This window comes from Schistosoma mansoni, chromosome 4, assembly GCF_000237925.1.
Source record: "Schistosoma mansoni strain Puerto Rico chromosome 4, complete genome".
NCBI lineage: Eukaryota > Metazoa > Platyhelminthes > Trematoda > Strigeidida > Schistosomatidae > Schistosoma > Schistosoma mansoni.
Genome location: NC_031498.1, coordinates 20,368,164 through 20,380,454, shown reverse-complemented (window position 1 = coordinate 20,380,454; position 12,291 = coordinate 20,368,164). Strand labels below are relative to the sequence as shown.

The 12,291-nt window shown below is 38.7% G+C and overlaps 1 protein-coding gene across 1 annotated transcript in view; it reads left to right on the top strand.

Annotated features, from left to right (window-relative positions):
* Positions 1-5,003: 5,003 nt before the first annotated feature.
* Positions 5,004-12,291, top strand: part of Smp_155870 (putative mitochondrial import inner membrane translocase subunit tim17) — a gene marked incomplete at its 5' end in the record, with an annotated part of 21,521 nt that continues 14,233 nt past the window's right edge. Inside the window, 3 exons of the mRNA XM_018797138.1 lie at positions 5,004-5,015; positions 7,030-7,136; positions 7,749-8,070. Coding sequence (XP_018652210.1) covers positions 5,004-5,015; positions 7,030-7,136; positions 7,749-8,070 — 441 coding nt within the window. The remainder of the gene's footprint in view (positions 5,016-7,029; positions 7,137-7,748; positions 8,071-12,291) is intronic.

Here is a 12,291-nt window from a genome sequence, read left to right as displayed (position 1 = left end):
AAGAAACTATTCTGAGCTAAACGTTCCGTAGATTACTTTTTTTGTGTTTCACTCAACTTAATAGTTAACTGTGGTTTTGCCTCAGCTCATTATCGTTTTTTTAGTTTTCATGTAAAGGCTAGCTTTTAGCTTACCGTTAACCGTTTTCATTCACTTTTGCCGGTTTTTGTATACTGTGTGTTTTTTAACGGTCCTAAACCTACTGCTTGTATTTTTAGGACAGTCTATATCATTAGCCATGAGAAATTCATTCAAAAGACCTGGTTGCCGTTTCGCCGTTACACCTGGCATGTAATGTGACAACTGCAAAGGTTGGTTCCACGAAGCGTGTACAGATCTAACAGCAACAGCCTATGGCAGACTCAGCAAGTCTGATCGTAGGTGGGTATGTGTTACCTGCAACACTGATACCGTAGTTATGCTGGGTACCATCATTACTTTACTAACAGGTCTGAGAGACAAATTGTCTAAAAATTTGGTAAATGACAGTAACACGACGGGGAACAAAACTGGAACGCACAGGGCAAACAAGAAAAGGGATATCGACAAGTCAATTATCGACGGTGCAGGTAAAAGTACGAGTGATGACGTGCTGAAACTCAGCACCATCTTAACATCGACGGTGATCGACTCCCTCAGTAAACTTGGGTCACCCAGGGAAGAGTCCTTGAATGAAACAGTGGTTCCCAAAAACCCTGTGGGTGGTTGGACTCACGTTAACAGGAGTAAAAAGGCCCAAGCGTTCCCGCCGAAGCTGAACATCCCAAGTACCGTGCGGAAATAAATTGGTAACTTGGCCGCACAGTCTACCCCCAAGACTGTCCGCCCGGTTATCACTGAGCACATGAGTCGAAAACGCGTCCCGACATCCAAACAACAAGGTACCAAACCTAGACGCCCTGGAAAACCTGGGAAATCAATCACAGTTCGTGACGACTCTGTCATAATCATGAACCTTATTGACAACCCCGACCTCCCTCTCAGTATGCAGGACAAAAATGATAGGATGCTCTAGGGAGAACTGAACAAGAGGCTTGAACTCCCTAGAATGGAGCCTTTGACGGTCACACTGCTTACTCGGGGAAGGACTCTAACCACCTAAACCACCCGAGGCTGCTTCGTGTTACACTTAAGAATGCTTCCGACGTAGAGGACGTCCTGCTAGCCAGTCACTTACTGAAATCCGATGGGAACGTAAGAATACTGCCCAACATACCGTATTCTGAACGAAATCTCATCCGGAACATCCATAAGGAATCTCGCGAGGCGTTTTTCCGCGGAAGAAATAGTATTGTGCAAGGTGTACCGGAAAATATGGACCCAACTCAAACAAACTCTGATATTCGGGAATGGAAATTCATTAAGCATTCCTTAAAACTCAAAAAACATACTGACCCAACAGGTGATGCGACTAGCCAAGAAAGATGGAGACCCTAGACCCAGGCTATTGAAGATAACCTTCCCCTCTTCCCACATGGCGGCTGCAACTCTGGAAGCATTTCGTGCCAACAGACGTCGGTTGCCAACTGGCATCCATATGCATCCGGATAGGCCACATGACAGCAGGATCAAGCACAAACGCAATCTGGAGCTGACAATTCCACTCGTGGACTGTCTTGATCATAAAAAAAACGTGTAAAGGACAGGGACTACCAACTCGGTAAACATTGTATAGGTAGGCTATCTGTCCACTCACGCAATGCTCATATAGACACACAGGAAGAAGCTCATGCGTTCCAAATTGAAAGCATAAACTGCTTATACACGAACGCCGCGAGTTTGCCAAACAAAATGGATGAGCTACGTGAACTTAGCAACGCTAATGATGCTCATCTGACAGGAATATCCAAAACCTGTATAACGTCTCTGTTTACAGACCAGGAGTTAGCAATATCCGGAATGTCTTTATTTCGCAACGACAGGAAAGTTGGAATGGGGGCGGGGGAGCATTATACATACGGTCATGCCTGGAGGCGCACCAACTTCACAACCAAGAGTTTCTCAATCTTGATGAGTCAGTATGGTGCTCAGTAAGATTGTCTACCACCTCGAGGTGTCTAGTTGGGGTCATCTACAGGAAGCCCACTGCCGAAATCGAGTATGACAAACGTCTGCTGGAAGGATTAACTCGCTCTACGCGTCTCGGATTCTCTCAAATCCTGATTCTAGGGGACTTCAATCTTCCTAGAATCAACTTCGCGGAACATACCTACATTGGAGTTGACAACTCTACTGAGGCTCTGTTCTTCAACCTCATCGATGACTTGGGATTATTCGAAAATGTGAGGTCGGCAACTCGTTGGAGAAACAGTCAGATGCCGTCGCGCTTAGACTGGGTATTCACGAATGAAGAATTCCCAGTCGACGACATCTCAATCCTGGCTCCCCTGGGGATAAGTGATCACCCCGTCGTATCATTCAGTTTTGTCAGCAAAACGGAGCTAAGATATCCCACTAACAACAGGCTCTGGAATTTCAAACGGTCGAATATGTTAGCTTTACACGTCTATATACAGTAGGTGGATTGGGATGTTCACCCTCAACTTGAAGTGGATGCTCATTGGGATTTTTTACTGCACACGATCTTATGTGCTACTGAGCATTCGGTTCCTCAAATGGTCCCAAAAAGCTACGAACAACCCCCAATCATCAAGAACCGCACTCGTCGTTTGTTGAGCCGCAAAAGGCACTGTTGGGCCGAATATAAACGAACCGACAATAACGACGCATACAGGCAATATAAACGCATAAGGAACATATGTTCAAAGGCAATAAGAGAAGACAGGCTTCAGTTCCAGACTAAGCTTATCGATAAATTTGTCTTCAATCCGAAAAGCTTATTCCGTTACGCAGCTTCTCTTCGACAAGGCAAAACTGGAGTTTCTCAACTGCTAGGTCCTAATGGTCCGACCAATAACGACGGTGATGCCGCTTACCTTTTGACTGAACAATACTCTCAGACATTCCAGCTGACCCATATCAACTATACTGACGAAAGCTTCACCTTCACCTGTACAGGACTTTCCGAAGTGGACCTAAGTGCTGACCTGGTGCTCCGTAAACTGCAGCACCTAAGAAAAGACACTTCTCCCTGTTCGGATATGGTTCATTCTGCTACATTGAGGGAAACAGCTTCATTCATGGCATCACCACTTAGCATGATGTTTTCACACTAGCTAAGCCGAGGCAAACTGCCGGAAAGTTGGAAGCTGGCTCACATCACACCAATTTTCAAAGGGGGTTGACGCAGTGAACCCTCAAGCTACCGACCGGTGGCCCTTCTCTCCATACCTTCTAAAATTATGGAATCTCTAATATACGACGGTATACAAGAATACTTATTATTCTTAAAGTTCTCACCTCGACAGCACGGTTTCAGAAAAGATCATTCTTGTGTGACCAACCTGCTGACTGCGGTGGATTGGTGGACAACCATTCTTGATCGCAAGGGGAAGGTTGACGTCATTTACCTTGATTTCTCAAAAGCTTTTGATAGGGTCAACCACAAATGTCTTATCATTAAGCTTAGACGATTGGGTATCAAACCCCCTCTGATTGACTGGCTCACTTCATATTTAGAAAACTGATGTTTTAAGGTCAGGGTTGACTTCACTCACTTTCAGGCTATGGAATGTCCTAGTGGGGTCCCCCGTGGCTCAATACTAGCACCTCTTCTCTTCTTCATTTACATTAACGATCTTCCTCAACAAGTTTCATCTGACTTATTGCTTTTTGCTGATGATGTGAAACTTTGGGGAGAGATACGTAACCAAAATGATATACTAGTACTTCAGGAGGATCTGACTCGACTTCAAAGTTGGGCAGACGACAACGGACTTACCTTCAACACTTCAAAGTGTAAAGTAGTCCATCTGAGACATGTTGCAGACTATAGTTACAACTTAGGTAACTCCTCTCTTTCTCAAGTCAAAAAAGATTTAGGAGTGTTGGTACCCTATGACCTGAAATTGTATGCGAACTGTGACAAAAACGCCTTTCAAGCAAACCTTGCACTGGTAACATTGAAGCGCATTTTTGGCCAGTTTGACGGTAGAACCTTCCACATAATCTTCAACAGTTTTATTCGTCCCCATTTAGAGTACGGGAACATAGTATTTCCTCCCTCCCTCCAAAAGGATAAGGACACTCTGGAACGTATACAACGTCGAGCCGTGAAATCAGTTCGGGGACTCAGATTCAAACCTTATGAGGAGCACCTCCAGTCACTTAACATTTACCCATTAGGGTACAGGCGTCTTAGAGGTGACCTTCTTATGAATTACAGTATCCTCAATACTTCTTGCCATCCCCTTAAACATCTTCTTAAGCTTAGTCATAACACTAACCTAAGGGGTAACACCCAGAAATTGGAGACCCTATATAGCAGAACAGACTGCAGACACAACTTCTACTCCGTAAGAGTTTTTAAATTCTGGAATTCGCTGCCGACTGAGCTAGTCCAAGCGACCTCCCAGGAGTCCTTTAAGAGGAAACTTGACTTATTCTTAAGGACTAAGGATAACATATTTTGATTGACCAAATTCTTTTTTTCCTCTATTATCGTTCATATACCTAGGTTTTTGCCTAGAGGTATTGGTGATCCACTGCTACTAGACACGGAAGCCCGTTAAGCGGAAGCTTCTTCTATTCCGTCTTCAACCATTTGAACCATTTTGGTTTCCTAATGTTTGGTCGTTTAGGCTCAAGGTCGTAATAAGACTTTCAAGGGCGTCATTTGCCTTATTCACAGGGTGCTCTGTGCATACCTTTTTGTCGTAATGTTCCAGTACATCCATTAAACCATGCATGGAAATCATACACTAGCTATTTATGTTAAGCTTCTAGGTTGCGCCCATGAAAACGACCTATCATTATTTTATGGTTCATTTTTCTATCAGATATTTGTATCCTAATATTTTTCCCTCGAATAAAATATCTGACTACTTTTCTGTTTATTTACACAAAACTGTTTTGTTGTATTGCTCGCTGTTACTGTTATAAAAATGGGTGACACGGTAAGTTTTGAGCTCATGTAATTCACTAAGTGTTTACTCAGTCTCCCAAATTTGGGGAAATTTCGGAGATGAAACTACAACTAGTAAATATTATTTTTAATATTATCCTGTACTTTGGTCACGAACACATTACCGATGTTAAGGTTACCAATCGTAGGTAAATTGCTTTTGCACTGCGTTTACTGTGTGAAGTTGACAGGAGAAAATGAAATACATGAGTAGGAACTTCTAGATACTTATTATTATATCGCCGGGCTTTCCAGTGATATCTGTCGAAAGCTGTAGAAAGTTGTCCCGTTAAAACGGGACATTATGGTGAATTCCCCTAAAATTGTGGAGAATTTTAGGGTTTCGTTAATCAATATAGACGGATTTTCCTAAAGTGTTTAGAATTTTTGGAGAAATTTCGGGGTTTTCGTGCCATTTCCCCAAAACAGGTCAAATTTTCCCTAAAGTTGGGAGATTGGGTAGGTTATTTAAATGCTTTACATCCATCATTTTTGAACATTAGTTTTTAATTATTTTGTCGGTAAAATGACCTATTGAAGGAGCCATGTTTTTTATGAAAACTATGAGTCTACATAGACAGCTTTGCTTTGTAGCTTATCTCACTAACAATGTAAGTAGTGCGACTGATCAATCGTAGTTTCAGTTATGATTGCAAAGTATTCAGGTTTCGCGATGACACTCATGATACAGATACATCAATATTCCACTTTGAAGTCCTCGGGTTTTATTTAAACGACACTTGAATTGGTAATTAGTTTAATTATAAGACTTACACTCCACAAAAACAGTCAAATGTCAAATTTTAGGACCATAAGTACTTACCAACCACTCAGCAGACTACAAGTTTCTAACGAGAGATCTAAGAATGTGCATTCATACAAATCGGGTAAGTTGTGTGAAATAATCGAACTGTGAAGTGCTAATGCGAAAAAAGTGGTCATTAACATGGGATTAATGGTCATGACAAAAACAGAATAATTTCCCGAATAGCTTGATATCCGTTATTGTCAGTGTCACGTTACTAATTATTTGGGTTCCTCAACATAGACAAAGCTTTGTTTGTTGATCCTGGTAATTTAAGAAGCTTTCCGAATTGTTTCGGCTCTGTCAAAGTCAATCTTCTCTTTCTGACTAGTACAGTCCATTTAAGTATCTGTTCTTAAATCTCTTGAGGTCTTCTGAGGATCCAAAAACGTGTCAAATATTGTTCCTTTACCATGACATACACCTACTTGGGTTTTTCTTCCACATTTATGTGGTTAAGTTTGCCACATCTAGTTTCGTAAGTAGTGTCACCGTCGGCATTCGGGAATCCGATTCTTAGCTTTTACCAGTGTTAGTTTAGTGGTATTATCACCAAAAAAAACGAGTTTTGACTTCACGTTTGTTTTAAGCTCGTTTGGTTTTCTTCGACATTTCATCACGATAAGGAATGACTAGTGTTTTTTGTTTTCTTCTGTATACTCCAATTTCATGATCTCAGTTTAGCAAATAAGTTTATTACCAACCTTTTTGTCAATCTTTGGAGTATGCACTTCATATTTGTGTAGCGTTGTGTATTGTATACTTGACATTTAGTTGTTCAGCTCCTAACTGTACTTTTGAGTGTCAATAGATAGTACCACTAAGACAAATGTTTCAAAAAGCATGTCAGGTACCAATATACGATCAAATATTGTATAATTTTTATTTAGTGTTATGTTCAGTGGTTGTACTTTGGGTAACAGCTCGAAATCGTTCTCAATGGTCCAGGTGCATCTACTCTTTATTTACCCTTATTTCTTAAGTCCTGAAATCTCCTTATACCTTTCTGCTTTTTTAACACGACCTTTCCTACTGCTACCAATATTTTTATTGCTTCTACTACTCTGGAATTCATCTTGGTAATTTTATCTTGCTGTCTTAATGGGATATCGAAACCTAAAGCGACACACGTCAGGTTTTGTGTAGCATATGTATGCTTGACTAATACTTCTGTATTTGATTTTTCTACTTAAATCATCAGGTTGGTCCCGCAGCCTATGTTCTTTTTGATGAACTATACACCAAAGAAAATGTCTTTCGCTCCATAATTACCAATAACAAAACTCTAAATATCCGTCTTCTAGGCAGGTATGTGTACTAGTTTATTGGTTTAACCATGCATTGTACTTGCATATATGTTGAGTTTAGGTTGAGTGAGGTCATTATGTTTATACGTGAGACCTAAATAAAAAGTTACAAAGGCGAAATAACCGTCTTAAATATTTTCGTGATTATATGTGTGTTATTACTTTCAATTCTGGATCAGTTATTCATAGTAATCAAAGTTAAACATTCAAAATTTCCAACTAAAAATGTAAAGCAGCTTGTGTTTCATGATTACAGTCAATATTTACAGATTAAAGTGTTAATAATCTTCATCAATACTGACTTGCTCTTGTCTATCAATATGCTTTCAGCTAAAAATTCTCCAGCTATAGGTTAGTTATTTCGACAACACGTTCCCTATCTAGTTATCTGAGGAAACATGTAAATCTTTTATCCTGGTAAGTCAGTCGAGTTTCTTCTTGTCTAGACTTGGCAGATTATTACCACATTGTAACATATCTTGAAACAGTGTTCAATTGCTTGATTATTGAATGTGCGAACAGGAGTTTATGTTTCGTAGCTCAGTATCATAATTATTTAATAGTTATTACATGCCTACTCTTTAGAATCCTGTTATTTAATTTTAGATTGTAGGTACGTTAAACTTTTGAATGAAAGTTTTCTTTTTAATTTTGCCACTTTTTTACAAATCCTTAATTTATTTATTTCATATATGGCATACAGATTTTCTGCCTTTGAAGCTGATAGCAATTTAGTTGAATTGTTGTCTCCATTTCAAGGTAGTGCTATTCCATGCGTTATCGTCAATGTAAAATATCTAACTGAAAACCAGAAGCAATGTTTTTCAACTCAGACAGCTAATGAACGCTTGATACAATTTATTGGGGAGTTAAGTGTATCAGACGATAGAAAACGTTATCACCTCACAGCGTTTTCATTTACTTTTATGGATGGTGTGAGTCTGGATTTATATAGAACTGTAACAAAGATAACTCGAAGTTATATTGCCTACTTACCGTCTGTGTGATTTATTTTGAAGCTTTTTTGTTACGTTTCATAACTGGTGTATATACTGCAATTACTCCTGTTTTTCCTATGTGGTAATTCAATGAGTTGTTGAAAAAATGAATAGATTGTGAGTAAACAATTCTTTTATTTTTCAACATATTTATTTGTGATTGTATTTGAAAATCCTCACGTTGTTCATACGATTTTAAGAGTAGGTGTAAAATAACACAGACTGGTTGGTTTTCGAGTATAGATCTCACTTGAAACTTCTTATGATGTTCACTTGTTCTAAACGAGATACTTCTGGGCACAGATGAATCTACTCTTTATCTTATTCTAGGTCTTGAGTTCCAAAACTATTTTTTTACTTTTTATACCAGTAACTCATCATTTCTTTTCGAGTCATATTATCCGTTCAATCTAATCTATCTAATACCGCCGATACTGCTACTACTACAGCTGTTATCTTCGTCTTGGTAATTCTATCTTGTTGTGATATAGCGTGGCAACTGGAACTACTGCACATTTTTGCCAGGTTTTACGTTGGTCATGACTGACGGCTTAAAGGAAGTTTTAGTGGCATGTGTTTTACGTGGACTTACTAAATTATTGGACCATCAGTATATATGTAACTGATTTTCCTGATATTGAACCGTTGTTAGTCTCTTGTGACGTAGGTGAGTTATCAGTCTGTCAACCAGAGGGCGATTATACTACACAGTAGTTCACTCGATTGTACTTATTAGTTGCAAAATGCTCCCTTTAATAATATGTGGTATTCCTATGTAAAAATGGCAAACCGATTGATGAGGCAGGGAATCTTTATTAACTGAGGTGGTTGGGACATGTGTCATGTATCCCTGAACACCGCCTACCTTGATGATGATGGCTAGTGTATAAGTAGACTGGGGAAAACATAGGTGAGGCCAAACTAAGAGGTGTCACCAGTCTATGAAGTTATTAACGATTAAATCAAGTCATACTAACAGGTATAGACTAACTGGTTGGTATCCGTTAGATTATCGTAACCAATGGATGCAGACTTTAGGTAACATGACAGTATCGCTCGCAACGGTGGAGGTGCATTTACTCCTAGTGTTACTCTAGAGCTTCAGTTTCGAAATGTCATACCTATTTTGTTTTTCTATACCGAGTCTTTTCTTCTACTAATACTGGAATTGGTACTACTTCTGCTACTCCGAGATTTTATCTCACCCTGCTAATGTGGTATGGCAGCTTCAACCTATGTACGTATCAGGTTCTACGCTGTATACGATGATGATGAACATTATCGGTCAGTATTTCGCGTTTCGTGTGTTGATTATATTCCTATATTAATAAATTGAACTCAATAGGGGTAGATGATGATTAGGAAACTATAATTGCAAAATATTTATCATGTTTTCAGCAAAAATAAACTCCAAGGGGAAATCCATCTATTTGCTGTACGACTTGGACGTGCCTGTAGAGAAGTGTTACGGCACTCATAATCCTGTTCACAAATCATTAAAACATAAACCATTATCATAACAAATCAGTCATAATACTTCATTATTAAGTAAATGTCATTTTTATGAAGCGTTGATTCGTGTAATACTTATCGTCGTACATTTTATAGAAGAGTATTTAAATATATCATGTTCATTTGTCCTATCGGTTATAATTAGTTTAGGAAAATAAACCGTCTGTTTATGGTTTGATTAACCATTTTAAGGTGTTAGAGATTTATTATTTAAAATAAATTGCACAAACTTCTGAGTTAAAAATCCACTATTATCTTGAGAACATCACATGTAGGCAAACGATATCGTTTTTAGTCAGATTATCAAGTGTTACTATAGTATGTAGGAATATTTATATGAATATATGGGAAATATTAGGCGAGTCCAGACAATTTATGAGTCAGTCGCAAGAATGAAACAGATTGTGATAGGTTGGAAATACAAATTAATAGTAAAATAGTAAGTATACTAGTGGTAATAAGAATAATGAAAATGGTGTTAATATTTTAACATAGAAAGTGGAGTGAAACTTGGATAAATAAATATCGAGTGATACAAAAATTACTGATGTACGTATTCGTAATTATCACTAATTATTAGCACTGCCACCCAGCCTCTTACTAGTAGCTATATCACTCTATTCGGCGACTTTTTTATTTAACTGTATCTGTGAGGAAAGGTTCATATTATTTTTCAGTTGAGTTATTATTGTACTTCACTCCTTTCAGTGTTGTATGTACGATTTTACAATGCGTTATTTCATGGTGCTGATTGATTTCTCTCGATCAAGATGCAATACTATTGTTAAGTTTGTCTTACATTGTTCTTACTCCCTCTCCTTCCACTTCTTTGTTTATTGTTTTATACTACTTATTTATATTCAGTAAGCAGTTGTATCCTTAACAATTTTCACATTTACATTGTAACGCAAGTTGTACTGTAACTTTCGGGAACGTTCAGTTAGTCAGTCAGCTACAATGTAGGACCAGGCACATATATGCGTCGGTCCAAGTTGCCATACCTCGTTAGCACAACAAGATGAACACCGGATTCATAGTAGTTAATTTAGTGGTGGTGGTAGTATATAAATTATAGGTTGTATATAAGGATATAGTACAGGAAGGAAGAAAGTTATGAAGCAATTTTAATCTCAAGGTTTAAGGGAAGATAAAGGGTGTATACACGTACGCCATCGTGATCGATTCTGAGCCATGTCACACAGAGTCTCCAACCATTGGTTACGATAGTCACGCGGACCACAACCAAGTAGTCTGCATCTACCAACATGGCTCAGACTAGAAGTTAGCGACTTCAAGCACTGATGCCGTGTTTTGGTTTGGTCACCCCTAACTCTCTTCCAACCATCGCCAATACTAGTAAGCATAGCGCATCGTGGTAATCGGTGTTCAGGCATACGTAACACGTGGCCCAACCATCTCAGTTGATGAAGATTCATGACCTCATCAACTGATTTACCATCATTCCCTAATACCCTGTGTCCAACCTCATTATTACTTACCCAGTGATCCCAGCAGATGCGAGCTATATTTCTAAGACATTTGTGGTCAAATACTAGTAACCTATGAGTATCTTCTACTCTTAATGGCCATGTTTCGCAGCCGTAAAGTAGAACAGAGCGAACTGCTGCGCAGTATACATATATTTATATATACATATATATATATATGTATATATACATATATATATTTATACATATTTATATATACATATGTTTATAATGTTTCTTGTACTTATCATTGTATTTGTCATTGTAATCACTGTACTTTAATTACTGTAACGGTTATCCACAGTTGCGGATTTGTTTAAACGCAACAGTTTCCATATTGTTTTGCTCTTGGTTCGAGTTTCGACTGTTCATAAACTGTTGTCCAATTTCGACACAGCCATCGGCTGTCTTTGTACTATCGAAGCTTTTACTATTTCATTCTTGAACGACGCATTAAACGCCTAGACACCTCACAAGTTGAGGTTTGTAATTAAATTTTTTGTTTTATATAATAATAGAATCACTTTTGTAGACAAATCGTTGTTTCGGAACTTCGATTCTGCGCGTATCTCAATCGGGTCATTTGGACGCTTCGATAGACTTAACAACTATAAATATGCTAAACCAATTAACATGATGTTCTGTTTAGTAATCGATTGTTGAAATAGGTTTCGCGTTGATTAGTGGTTGTCAGACGAGAGATATTGCAATCTTAAGGTAAGTGATGGTACCCTTTAGATTCGAAGATATTTGTTTCGTCACTCTACTATTAAGGTACTTGATAGCGGTAAGCGATATACTGTCTGACGGAACTATTTACGTTTATTCATCATATCATAGTAATCAACGGCAAACCGTCCAACTTTACCAGTAAAATTCAGTTATTACTAACGGGTTGGACATTTATTGGTAGTAAATGGTTGTAACTTAGTACTCAGGTTTGGCCGGTACTAACCTTTCTAGCTGTAATATGGATTCAAACTATGCTGGCGTAATCAATTCTCCCTGAATTGCAAAAACGAACCAATGAATTGCCTGTTGTTGCCTACAGCCGCGCCTTTTCCATCTCTTTTGCTTTCGTCGCCCACCACTGCTCACGATCGTTCTAGGTTGACTAAAAGCCTGAGGAACGATCGTGAGCAGTGGTGGGCAACGAAAG